At 33.4% G+C, this 14,879-nt stretch overlaps 1 protein-coding gene across 2 annotated transcripts in view; it reads left to right on the forward strand.

Moving 5' to 3' along the window:
- DACH1 (dachshund family transcription factor 1) overlaps positions 1 to 14,879 on the forward strand; it is a 446,358-nt gene that overhangs the window by 310,750 nt on the left and 120,729 nt on the right. For both annotated transcript variants that reach the window (XM_053563860.1, XM_053563861.1), the window contains 2 exons: positions 4,590 to 4,725; positions 7,212 to 7,346. In XM_053563860.1, coding sequence (XP_053419835.1) covers positions 4,590 to 4,725; positions 7,212 to 7,346 — 271 coding nt within the window. The remainder of the gene's footprint in view (positions 1 to 4,589; positions 4,726 to 7,211; positions 7,347 to 14,879) is intronic.

The raw sequence follows: 14,879 nt of genomic DNA on the forward strand, positions 1-14,879 counted from the left end.
GATGGGGAAAGACAGTAGAGGTAATGCAGTTTTTAAATCGTTAATTGCATGTGTAGTTTTGAATATTTTATGCTTTTTATCTTGGTATTTTAGAGTGCGTTGTTGTTGAGAATTTTCCTGGAGCCCATACTGCCTGTTTCACCCAGAGGCAAAACGCGGCTTTTTCTTTATTGTTTTCTGTTGCCATTGGTTTATTTGCGTGACCTTTTTTTTTTTTTTTCCAGTGGAAGAGCACTCCCCTTAAATTTTCATTTATTATTGTGGCGAGTTTTATAAAGATGGAACATTGCAAAAGATTGTGTTTTATTGATTGGTAGAGTTGATGCAGGACTCCAAGGCAGATGTTGAAGTATTAAATTAAGTATCCTTCCTCTCTGTCCTACTGCAAACCCATCTTGGAGGTTAAAGGTTATTACACAAATGAAATGATAAATCCAGTTTACATAGTTTTCCTGTAGATGTTGAACTGCTTTTTGCTTATTATGTCTGCATAAAACTCATTATCTGTTTTGTTTCACTAATAATTACAAGATTCTCTCCTAACCAATTCTTTACTGTTTTCATTATTCTCCATCTTATAGAATTCTCTGGAAAGGCAAGCATATAAATGTGATAAAAGAATTAAGCTGTTGAAATAAATTAATTTATTGTGCAACAATGTATTCAAATCTTACTTGCTCAATGGATTTTTACTTTGAAGAATTTTTTGAAATTCTTCAAAGAACAATGCATCATGTTCCAAACATTGAAATTATACATTAAGTGAAATGACTGAATATGTTGTATTTCACTTTATAGAAAGTTTCAGTGGACTCATTAAGCTTCCAAATCATAAAATTTGCATAAATTAAAATATTTTCTTCTTTAAATAATGGTATTAGATACTGTCCTTGTATCTTCTGTTTTTAAACACAAAACTACAATTAAAGTAAAAGTAAGCGAAAGCTAAGTACTACAATTGTATCTGTACTTACTAAACCTTAAATTATGCTTTTAAGATATATTTTACATTAATATTTTATTTGATTTTTACTTAGCTTATTATGTGATATTTATTTTGAATATTTAAATCATTTAATGAATAATCCATAAATTAAAGGAATCACTACAGAAAATTTGACCAACATATTGGCGAATAAAACGTTTCTCTACTTATGTGGAAAATGGTAAAATAAACAAGGAATTATTTTTTATTAGCAAAACCATTGTTGCTAGAGTTTTATGCTTACATTAAATATTTAAGCATTTTATTAGTTAAATATCTCTGCAAATATCTCTCCATTAGGCTACTAAGTAATCTAGTATGATTGAAAACTCAGACTTGTGAAATGATTTCAGAGGGATTGATTTATTTCAAAATTGTACTTTATCTCTGTGCAGACACACTTACGGCTTTGCATGATCACTAACATAATTATTAAGAAACATATTAAAATGTATTGATAGATACACATTGGTGTGAGTGACCTTTGAATAAAATAGAGTGGCTGATTTAGAAAATTCTATTTATATAAAAATATAGAGATGCTCTTTCTCAAATACATACGATGTATTTCTGTGCAATACAAATGTTAACAGATATATTAGGAATTCCTCTACAGCTTAGACAAACTGTATGCCCCTAGATGAGAATTTTAAGAAATCAAGGTTAGACCCTTAAGAGTGTGTCTGTGGTCATATTTGCAGTTAGCTATTGTACAGCTTCTTAAAGCATTTATACAGATTATAAAGGAGTTCTGCTATATTTTTTGATAAATCTATACTCTATCATAAATGCACAAATACTCTAGCAAACATGAAATGTAATCTTTGAGTGCTGTGAACTTGTCAAGATTATCCTTTGATGTGTGATTGCAAGATTGGCTATGAGCCTTAATGCCCCTTGAAGCTGCTTCATGGTTGAGAGTAGGAATAAGTGTTAAGAAAGGGATTTTTAATCCCAAATGCTTTAAATTATACTTGGATGACAGGAGGTAACTTTGGGCATCCAGATTGGATTTTCTGTTCTTTTAAGTCATACTGATGTTTTTTTTCTTAAAAGTTTAGGCCATTTATTTACTGTGTGGGCTACAGACCAGATACGTGAGGAAGCATAGCTTGCTTAGTTTATTTAGTTTGGCATATAAATGAAAATCTGTTCATTTTTCACGTTATTTGAGATATAGATTTTTAAAAGAATCCGTAATTTATGAAGTTGGATGCCATCTTTCTTTAGGTCCTAGAATGTGACAAATGTGTAGTGCGCATGAGCCATCCAGTGTTCTGTGTTTTTTCCCCTCCTTTCTTGCTCACCTGACTGGCTTCCTTGCAGTCCTCCAAGTACAGCCCTGCGTGACTTGAGTGGGAAAATACATTGTGTGTTGTTGACGTGACCTATGTATCAGTCAATCTTGCTATTTGCAGAAAAGAGGGAGCTTAATTCTTAACCTCTGAGAATTAATGTAAAGGGCTAATGCTTTTTAGCGAAATGCTGACAATACCACTGTCCCTTGCTGGGAGTGCTTGTTGTCTTTTACAGATGCCAATCCATGCATGTTAGCCTGGTCTAAAAGCTCCTAAGGGTCCACAGGTCATCCTTACAATAAGATTCACATGTGCATCGAAACTTTTGAAAGAAGATTTAGTTGATGTTTTTCCCACTTTTTCCTTATTTTATGGAGTATATTTTAGGAAACCATTTATGACATAGATTTGAGAAAAGGACTTGGCTATGTTTTCTAGCTATTTTTATTCTATTTGTCATATGCCTTAAAAATGAAGCCTCAGCATATCTGTTGAAATGTTTGTTGAGAAGGGACAGTATTAAAAAATTAAAAGGGTTTGACAAAAGTGATGCTCAGTTTCGGTTGCATGTTCAAATCACCAGGAAGGTCTTAAAAGATTCTGACGTCTGGGCCCCATTTCAGACCTAGTGGATGCAGACATATTTAGCTTCCTAGGAACCATAACAGGATGGCTTAATGCAATGGAAACTTATTGTCTCAAGCTATTGGAGTCTAGAAGTTCAAATCAAGATGTCAGCAAGGCCATGGATATGTCCTTGCCTCTCTGTAGCTTCTGGTGGTGGCCTCAATCCTTGGTATTCCTTGGCTGGCAGCTACATAACTTCAGTCTGTGCCTCCAGCTTTGTGACATTTACCTTCCTATCTTCACAGCATCTTTGTGTAAGGACACCAGTCAGGTTGGGTTAAGAGCCAGCCTACTGGAGTAGCACCTCATCTTAAGTATAATAATTACATCTGCCAAACACCCTGTTTCCAAATAAATTCATACTCACAGGTACCAGAGGTAGAACTTCACAATATCTGTTTTGCAGACAGAATTGAGCCATAAAATTCAGTAAATCCGAATCTCTGGGAGTGAAGCCCAGGCATAGGCACATTTAAGAACTTGGCAGGTGATTCTGAAGCACACCAGGATTTCAACCCATAGTGAGGCTAATGGAATCACTTTGCCCAGAGATGTGCATTGTCCTCATTCTTGTGGATAGAACAAAACCTTGAGCCTTCCCTTTGTTTTCTGTATTAAGTTAACCATTGACAATTTGGGAACATTAGCCTCCTACAGATCAATTACAATTTAGAACCTTTTTTCTCTTTTAAATTTGCATCTTTCACCCAGATAAGTAAGAGCGTATTTATAATTTATTATGTAGACATTTACTTCTACACTTTTAAATATTTATTAATTAGTGTAAAGACTGTTTATCAAGACCTATGTCTGTTACTGTCTGAAGCCATAAATATCTTGTGACTCAAAGTAGAAAGTGTTGGCAAAAGGGTACCTTCTTAATCTATGTCTCCCATTTATAACATTTATAATAGCACATTGGAGACATTTATACAAGGTCGTTGCATGTTAGTCTAATGGGGAAGGTACAGTTTAGCCAGTGGGGAAGCTAGGAAGTGAATTGTGTTAATGTGATAAGAGGAAACATGATACCAAATGTCTCTGGGACACAACCGATGCACATTTCATGAATTCACCCTTAATAGATTTGTGCGGTTGAACTGTAGGTAGGGATGGGAGGTACTCTGAAAATTATTTTAATCAAAGAAGAGTATTTCAATGTTCAATAATACTGAGTGTCCATGATGCCTGAACATGTGACCCTCTGCATATGCCCAGAGCAGAGCCATGATGAAGTAGCTGTTAGTTTCTTTGGTGTTCTTATCGTCCCTTGTATTGATAATTTGTGTACTATTGCTGGACACAAAGAATATACATTCAGAGATTTTTGCAAAATAGTAAGAACCTAGAATTTAATCCTAGTTTGTTTTCATTGTTTGTCGTTTAATGGGTTCTTAATTCGACGTTTTGGGGTATATTCTTTGGGCTCATTTTTTGTCCAAAGATGGGTTGACATCTATCATTACTACAGAGATGCTCACCCACAGAATTATCATTTCATAAAGTCTTTCTCTACTTTAATTGCCTTTGCTCAAGATGTCTTCATGACAGTTAAATGCTAATGAAATAATGTGTTTATTCTTTTCACATTTCTTATTGTACTAAGAAAAATCAATGTTCGTGAAGTACAGACCCATTGAATTTACTTCTTTTCTCCCTCCCCCTCCGTGGTGGTGTAGGAGCGTGTTCCCGACAGCCCCTCGCCTGCCCCCTCTTTGGAGGAGGGCCGGAGGCCTGGCAGTCACCCGTCATCCCATCGCAGCAGCAGCGTGTCCAGCTCCCCAGCACGGACTGAGAGCTCGTCTGACAGAATCCGTAGGTCTCATACTTTCACTTGTCACCATTTTAAACTTTATTTGGTGCAGCTGGCTTTTCTAATCAAAATGCCCTCATTCCAAATAGACCTCAGATGTATCATGTTCTGAAGCTCCGTTGCAATAGCCATCTCTCAAAATTATGTTTCCCGGTTTGCAATATCATGAGGTATGATGCTACATTAACAGGTTCTGATATAAACTCCCTCTCTTGGATGCCACACATAAAGATAGGAGCTAGGAAACAGAAAGTAAGGAACCGTCTAGATTAGTTTCTGAACTGAGCACAACCAGTTCTCACATACCTCACTCTCTGGATACTATTTATGGATAATTCAATTTGGTTCTTAAAACCCCACATCTGCCTTTTTGTAATTCACTAGTTTCTAAGATTCATTATTACATTAATGCGTATATCCAGAGAGAGAAATAAATCAAATAAATAAATCAATCAAAAAAAAATTTCTTAGTCATTCAGATGATAATGGACTGAAGAATTTGTAATTGACCAAATTGTAGGATTTGAATCAGTACAACCAATAATGTGTTTTATTGTTATATGTTATTAAAATGTAAAAAGTAGGACTGTACTTTATTTCATTTTATGTCCATACTGTATAATCTTGGTCCTCAGGAGTAAAGTTAAAATGCTATTCAGTTTATAAGTGATTTAGCAAGAATCTAAAATTATTTTTCCATTATAATAAATATAGTAAAACAGAAGGCCTAGGTTGATAAAAGCCAAAATTTATTGTATTATTTCTAGAGTTTAGTTATTACTTTATGAAATCATGTTTATAGTGTAAACATTATCTTAGTACACAAAATTTACTGGAGTTATTTTGCTGTCCAGCGTATTTTCATGAGAGGAAAACATTTCCTAGGTAAAGTCTTTATAGGTGATGAAGGAATGTTTTTATGAAGCAAAAATTCTTAATCATAGAGCTATTAAAATGTATAATTTAATGATTATATTAAGATTCCTGTAATAAAATTATAAATAAAAAATAGATACTGACAATTATGTCGTTTGACATAATTTATCAAATATAAAAACTTGATTTGGCATTACTAAAACATAGTCTCTTAATTTTGTGAACTACCTCAAAAAAATTCAAATATAATTTTCCACATGCTTTAATACTATGCCGACAATAGAATCAGAAGTTTGATAGTGAATGTTGATTCTAATTGTAACATTTTATAAGATGTTGCTATTGGAAAGGTCTTCATAATACTTAATGGAAATGCTAGATTGGGGAAGATTTGAAAAAGTTTTGTTCTACATTAAATATTTTATTAATGATTATGTTCTTTGGTTATTCTTGATTGAAACAGAGGAGGCATTTTTGCATGCATGGGCTGTCATAATTGTTGAAACGGAAGTATGCACATGTGCACACTCATACCTATACATGCATATATATGTAGTATTTATTGTTAATGACATTCAAAAAAATTGTATTGACAGAAAATTTTGAAATATAATATAGACAATTCTTACTCATCATCCTGATTCATGTACTCAATCAATGAAGCAATCTCTCTGAAAGAGATACCTCCATAAAGGCAAAATGTCACCTAGTACCTTTGTAATATAAATAATGTTTCTTTACCTAAATTTTTCACTGTTTATTTTATATAAACAATTTTATTTTATTTAAATACAGAAAAAAAGGATCGGGTGGTGCCTGTGGCTCAAGGAGTAGGGCGCCAGTCCCATATGCCGGAGGTGGTGGGTTCAAACCTAGCTCTGGCCAAAAACCACAAAAAAAAAAAAAAAAAAAAAATAAGAAAAAAAGGATCAAAATTAGGGAAATAACATTATTATAGTACTAAAATTTGAACTATAGACTTTATTACCATAAATTTAGAATTCAAATTTCATCAATATTCTTATTAATTTTCCAAAATTTTCAACTGTTCTTTTTTCTTATTACAAAAGTCCATTTGGGATTGCACAGAACTTGTTGTAGCCTCTTAGTTTTTTGTTTTTTGTTTTTTTTTTTAAATCTAGAACAGTTCCTGAGTCCTTTTTGTTTTTCTGTACCTTAACATTCTTAAGAATACAGGCCATTGATTTTGTAGAATGTCCCTCAGTTTGGATTTTTTCTGTGTTTCCTCTTGATTAGGTTTAAGTTATAGATTTTTGAGTGGACTCACACAGCTGTAATTGGGTATCTTTCTCAGTCAATCATTTCAGGACACATTTTTATAATACTAGTGATAACTTTATCACTGTAGTAAATTGGTTACTACCACAAAGCTACTATTAAAAAAAAACAAAAACAACAACTTGTAGATCCTAAGTATCATGCAAGGAGATATTCTAAGGCTGGGAAAAAAATTCCATTCTTCATCAAAAATTTAAATTTAGACCATTATAGGATGTTTGCTTTGAGTCCAAAAGAATCGCTTCAATTTATTTGAAACTTACTTGTGTGTTATGGTGTTTTTGTGTTTATTGTTTTGTTTTGGGCTTAACAGCTGTCCATCAGAATGGGTTGTCCATGAACCAGATGCTAATGGGCTTGTCACCAAATGTACTCCCTGGGCCCAAAGAGGGAGATTTGGCTGGTCATGACATGGGACATGAGTCGAAAAGGATGCATATTGAAAAAGGTAACATGATGATGTGGCCTTGTTATTCTGTTAAATTTAGGAACTAGATATTAACTACAGAATATATGTAAACACGATATTCTATATCATGTAAAAAATAGCATATAATGCTTTTAAAACTTGCAATAATAAGTACAAATTATGCCTCTTCAACAAAAAAGAGGTGAATGAAGACCTGCTGCCTTTCTCTTAGACGACAGGTAAGTTGCAAATTAATTACTGGTACTTTCAAGAGGGAGAATTATTTGTTCCAATTGTCACCTCTGACTTCCTAAAGTTCTGCTATGTGTTTTTTCTCAATTCCTTCATGGTTCATGGTTAGTATCATTTTTTTTAGCATGAAACAACAATAACGACATATAAAAAAATTATTTTAAATCTTTTGTTGGAGTAAAAGACGTGACCATTGGACCGACAAGGAAATAGAAGTGAATTTTATAAGTCATTGTACTATTGGGTGTTTCTAGGTTTTTATAGCTAATGGCAAAGCCCAGATGATGCAAAACTACAAAAGTTTCCTACTTTATTTGGTTAGTATCAACTTAACTCAATTTCAGAGGCAAAAATGTTTATTTTTGTGTCCTATCTCATGAAAGTATTTCATGAATAAATTGAAATATTATTTTAATTTGCACATTAGAAATTTAATCTAGTGAATGCCACTACATATTTTAAAATCATTAACTGTTGAATTTTGAATATAGAAGCCCCTCCACCTCTTTTTTTCATTTTAACTTAGCATTTTCAAATTTTGTGAATGCAGATTTGCTCATCTTTTTTGGAAAATACAGACAAAGAAAATTATCTATTTGGAAAATACAGAAAAAGCAAAATTAATCAGTTGTCAAGAAGGAAATAAGACATCCTCCAAAAATAAGACCTACTTACTGGAAAGATAAGATGTCCCCTGAAAATAAGACCTAGCGCATCTTTGGGAGTACACCTTAAAATAAGACATTGTCTTATTTTCGGGGGAACAGGGTATATGAAGCTGAGTATATAAATAATCAAATAAAGACATGGAAAGATACTACGTTAAGGAGTATCAACATTTTCCCCCCAGAAAGACAACTCATAAAATTGCTTACATGAAACATTTTCCATTCAACCTGAAAATAGCTTTGTTAAATCCCTTACAGAGAAAGAAGAAATTTTTTCTACAAATTAGACTATCTGACTTTGGCGTGTCAGTGAGAAAATTGCAATCCTTTGTAGGTGCTAACATTAACATTGGGACATAACTGAGAGAAGTGGCATTCAGGAAATATTCTAATTGTTCAATTTGAGATTTAATATCAAGTGTTCTGACTACGCTAAGCGTGCTCTACCCATTGCATCAGTAGGCCAGAGAGTCTCTAAATTTCTAGTTTGAATTTTTTCATGGGCTCTTCTTAAACAATGATGAAAAATGTTATTTCTATTATTCAGTTTCTATATTTTGACCATATGGCTTTTACATTTAATCAAAACACCTGTGTAGCAATATTATGAAAATTAGCATAGTGATAACATACAAAGTTGCATCAAAGATTCAAGTTTTAAGTAGTGATATTTACATACAATAATTAATTGTATGAGTGAAGCGTCATTCTCTACAAGGGTTCAGGAAAAGAATAAAGCCCTACAGGAAATTATTTGAGTGACTTTTCTCAAATAATCCCGTGGATACTATTTGCCCGGTTTAACTTGAATTGCACAAGAGGGAAATTGATTTGTGATATACAATTGAAGCCAGGATTAGGACTCAATTTTCTTACAGAACTCTGGTGGAGAAGGGCCTAGAAAGAAATGTTTAAGAGATAGTAGTGAAGAGAACAACATCAAAGGCACAGCCAGTAAGTAACTGGAATCTTGAATCTCACCGGAAGTTTTGGTGAAGAGCTTTGTGAAACCTTGCTTTTCAATTTTAGTGGTCCTATACTTTTCACAATTATTTATTTTTTATAAGTCACGTATTCAGTCTATTTGTTACTATTATAATTTTACCACCATGGCACATTTTTTGAAACAATATACTACATTGATACAGATACTTTTAAAGCATTTCCCTTGTTACTTGAAAGTTTTTTCTTCATTGATGTGCTTCCTCTACCAGGCTATAAATTCTGTGGAGTCACCTGTGTATTACGTTTGCTTTCAGCAGACCGTCAATGTATTAGCACATGCTGATCTGGGCTGCATTACTAGAAGACTCTAAGGGATATTAGAGAGTTAAAACAACTATGAAAAATACATTCCCCAAGATTAATAGCAAGACAAAAAGTGAAATATTCTGATGTTTAGAAAGTACATTTCTATGAATCGTAATAGAACACTCTGACCATAAATAAACTTCAAACTACTATGTCACTGTGATACTTCTTGCCATGTCAAGGTTTTCTAAATGGTCTTGCCATCAGAACAAAGACCTTGACCATATCCCAACAATTTCCCAATTATTTTAACATATATTTACAATGGAAAATATTTTTTTTTGAGACAGAGTCACTTTGTTGCCCTCGGTAGTGTGCCATAGCATGATAGCTCGTAGCAACCTCAAACTCTTGGGCTCGATTCTCTTGCCTCAGGCTCCTGAGTAGCTGGGACTACAGGTTCCCACCACAACAGCCTGGCTATTTTTACAGATGAGGTCTTGCTCTGGCTGAGGTTGGTCTCGAACTCAGTGAGCTCAGGCAATCCGCCCACCTTGGCCTCCCAGAGTGCTAGGATTACAGGTGTGAACCACCGTGCCTGGCCTTAGAAATTACATTTTTAATATTCTCCCCAGAAATATGAAATTACTATTGACTTTAAATGTAGATATATAATCATGAAAATTTTAATAGATTTTGATAGTCCTATAGTGAGTGTTTTGTTATATGATACTCTTTTTCTCCCACGAATGTTCTCTCTCTCTTTTATCTAGTTTGGAGTTGATGGAATTAATCGTAAATATTCATGGGCTTTCTAGGTTGATAGAGTATACTAAATTAAAAATTGTTTTCTTTCATAGCTACATTTATCATGTGCCTCATAATAGCCCTGTAACTTTCTTACTGTTCATATCTGCATTAAACAAGTAACTTCATTTAGAGACATTTGTAGAGAAATTAATTATATGTTTGTGTCATTTTAGGCTTGAACTTAAATGTAATTTGCTGCCTACCAACTAAATCATTCAAACAGCAATGATGCTTAAGAAAACATTGATTCTAAAAATAGATACCAAAATTCATTTATACCCTGAGAATCACTGTCATTTGAAATCTTAATCATCAGCAACTTTTAAATGTTGTATGTTCTTCTTAATATTACAGAGCTAATGGCTCCATCTATTAGAAAAAAAATTAATTCACCATCAGCTGAAGGACCAGCATCAGAGTTCAGAAATATGAACAGTTGAGCAAATTTAGTCTTTCATTTTTAAAATAAAGAACACTCCAGTGGAGTTTTGAGCTTAGGGAGAATATAAAGCACATTCACAATATAAATGTGTATATCAAAATGTAATGGAATTATAATATTCTTAGTCATTCAAATGTAGGAAGAAATGCTTTTAAGATGATAAACTTCAATTAAAATCAGGAGTTTTCAAATATATGTGCTTAGGAAAATGCAGATTCTGCACATAGCATGACATAAAAAATAATTTTACTGTCTTTCAACTGTTTCAAACAAACCTGAATTCTTAAGACCGTTCTGGGTTTTTAAAAACTAGCCATTTTCATCAGTCTAAACGTAGGGAAATAGGCAATAATAATAGGCATTTGATTACATAAACAGACTCAATGTTTCCTGGTGCCGTACCTCTCTGCTCCTCTCTCACACATTCGTCCATTGGTGCTAATTTACAGTGTTTCTCTCTCATGTATAATTTGCTTTGGTTTTTCTTAAGTTGCTGCACTATCAACAGATTTTCAAGCATGCTTCTTATATTGTTTGTAATTTCATATGCATAGTTTTTGTCACTATGGAATTATTCTCATATTTAATTTAGCAAAAATCAAACATATAATAAAAATAAACCTATAATATTAATTTCTCCCAATGATGGAAGACTCAGCCCGAGTTTTGAGAAAACTCAACACTAATCCTAACCATAGTTAGGACTAACTTGACTACCTAACTTATACGATTGTATTTCAGCCTCGGATTATGTATTCAATGTGATATAATCAATTAGTAAAACTACTAATTGCACTGAAAACGAGGTATGTGAAAGAAAACAGATGAAGTTGAAGAAATACTCTTTCTTTCTGTCTCACTCCACTCTGCTTTTTATTTGCGACAACTGTATACATTTTTTTCTTAATATGCAGCCTAATTTCTTCTCCAATTAATGCTTTTCCCTTCTTTTGTTTTCATAAGAAATCAGAAAACATTCTGTCACTATTGATTCCTGCAGGACACCAACATTTTAGAAGCAGCACCAATTTGAAGAGAGGCAGGGCAAAGGGATTTGTTTCAAGGCTACAGTTCATTTCTTTTGTGGCACATCTGCTTGGTGGGTAGTGCTCAAGATTTCCAGTGTGGAACATCCCCGGGTATAAGATTTTCATTCTGGTGCTCTCAAGTGAAGGTTAGAGCATTAAAGGTGCTAATGTGTTTAGCAAAAGGGCCATATTTGGATTTTGTCTCTTGTAACTATTTTAGACATAGCATCCAACCTTGTATACCTTTTTTACAAAAGGATTTTTAAAACAGACTATGCTATTACTTTTCTTTAGTTTGTGGAAATAACTTTTTGAACTATATTTCCTTTTGTACTTCCATTGTTTAAAAATTCTAACCTTACTCAAATTAAGATCAAGATTTCAAAAGCTACATGAATAGAACTGGAGGTTAATTAAATGACATAACCTGAGCACAGAAAGACAAATACTGCATGTCGTTATTTTTATGTGGGAGCTAAAACGTACATCTTACAAAGATGGAGATTGGTGGTTACCGGAGGCTGGGAAGGTGGAGCAGGGGAATGAAGGGAGCTTGATTGATGGGCCAAATTTACAGTGAGATACAAGAAATAAGACCTGGTGTTTGATAGATAAGTACGGTGACTATAGTTACAATAACCTGTTGTATATTTCAAGGTAACTAGAATAAATTATTCAAATCTTCTAGCATAAAGAAAAGACAAATATATAGATGATGGGTCTCATAATTACACTAACTTGATATTTACAAATTATATGCAGATATTAAATTATCACATGGACCCTTAAGTATGTATCACTTTAAAAAACCTTAAAAATAGTTTTGTTGTTTTTGTTTTTTGGGTTTTTTTGCAGTTTTTGGCGGGGGCTGGGTTTGAACCTGCCACCTCCAGTATATGGGGCCGGTGCCCCACTCCTTTGAGCCACAGCACCACCCAAAATAGCTTTTTCTCTTTTAACTTTTAGACTGACATTACACATTGATTGACTATTACTAATTTAACTGACTTTCTTAGTATCCCACATGACTATCCTTATGCATAGACCGAAAGCCCCTTTTCTTTTGAATTTTCTATACTTTGATAATGTTAACACACATTATGGGTCCATGAGTATTTTATTTTAAAATTCCCTATCATGCAACTCCTTCTTGACTTATATTCTACAGATATAATTTTCTTGGCGCATCTTAAAATCTCTTACAAAATATTCTCCCTAAATTTTACCTACTCATGTAATTTTCCTCATCTGTTTCCAAGCCTGTGAAATAAAGGTATTGAACTTCATGCTGATACTTTCATTTCCGTGATTTATATAACACTGGACAACAACAAATTTCTCTGGATCTCAGAACTCTTTCTTAAGTAACGGCAGATTTTATATGCAAAACCGTAGCTCAGGTGAAGCTTTCCTAAGACACTGGTTTTATTATTTTATGAGCTATAACTTTAAGAAGCAGAGTTTGTAGTAATATTTCAGTAACTTAAGAAAATGCTTACTATCATATTTTCGTAACAACCTTGTATTGATGAACAATTGCTATAAAATATGGGCTTTAATGTTTATTCATTTTTTACTCTCAATGCCTTGATGATCATACCATCACATTTAACTTTCAAATATCTTAAATATCTTCTCTCCTTTTCCAGATGATTCTGGCTTCTTTCTTTGCATGGGGTTTATATGTATGTACATGTGCCTTCTTAGCCATTACTGTTCAGTCCAAACTTCTTCAGGGCAGGAGCTGTTTTCTCCCCTTCTTTTCATACGTGGCACAGGATCTGGCATTAGTGGGTATAATAAATTTCTTTTCAGAGTTCAGTGAGATAATATAGATCTAAAGTGTTTGATTTATTTAAATATTCAATGGACCATTAGTACTATCAAATTAGCTAATGGATGTGCGGCTTGATATATAAATGGGAAAGTACACATGTTGTAAACCACTGAATTAGCATATTATTTGTTTATAATTCATAATATCACAATTACCATGATTTATGCTTGATCTCAAATGGAAAATTTGAAGCCATGATATTGTAGAGTGTTTTGATTCTGTGTAAGAAAATTGTGATGTGCCACATTTTTGGAAGAAAAACTTGCTAATGTAACTACATTAATCAATATATTTTTATATTAATGATTGTGAAGTAATTGCCAGATTAAATTTTTATAGTATTAAAAATAGTCTTAACTTATCCCACACAATTTTATTGAACATGCATTTATTCAATCAATGTATTGAGAAACAAGTGTGTTTGGCTGTGTAAATTACAGAAGGTTCTCGGCTTTACATATGGACGGAATAAAATAGAATGATTTGAAAATACAATATCTCTTCTGAAGGATAGAAATTCTGTCTTTGAACCACTCACACAGCCATTTGTTAAGTGAATTACTACAAGTTTACATGAAGTTTACTTTTTTTAGGAATTCAGAAATGCAAACATTATTTTTAAAAATCGAGTCATTAATTGATGTACATTTATGGTACATCTTCTCTAAGTTTAGGTTTTAGTAACTTTTTTGGATAATGAGAAAGCCAAATCATGTTAACATTTATGAATAATTTTTATGAACTATATATCAAAAAGACGAGTATCTATCTTATAAATACTATACATATACTATATATGTTTATAGTAGTTTTACTTTTGATCAGATAAAACGTGTTTTCTTTCTTTTTTTTTTTTTTTGTAGAGACAGAGTCTCACTGTACCACCCTCGGGTAGAGTGCCGTGGCGTCACACGGCTCACAGCAACCTCTAACTCTTGGGCTTACATGATTCTCTTGCCTCAGCCTCCCGAGCAGCTGGGACTACAGGCGCCCGCCACAATGCCCGGCTATTTTTTGTTGCAGTTTGGCCGGGGCTGGGTTTGAACCCACCACCCTCGGCATATGGGGCTGGCGCCCTGCTCACTGAGCCACAGGCGCCACCCGTAAAACGTGTTTTCTTCATGGAAAAACCATAAGAAATGATTCATTATCCACTTCATTTGCCTTATTTTTATTATTTATTATTTTTTGGTAGTCTTTTGGTAGGCATGGGATAACTCACTTCCTCATGGGTTATGAGATATTTTTATATAATCTTGCCAACAGACAATATTTTTACAGCAT

This window comes from Nycticebus coucang, chromosome 15 (assembly GCF_027406575.1).
Source record: "Nycticebus coucang isolate mNycCou1 chromosome 15, mNycCou1.pri, whole genome shotgun sequence".
NCBI classification, from domain to species: domain Eukaryota; kingdom Metazoa; phylum Chordata; class Mammalia; order Primates; family Lorisidae; genus Nycticebus; species Nycticebus coucang.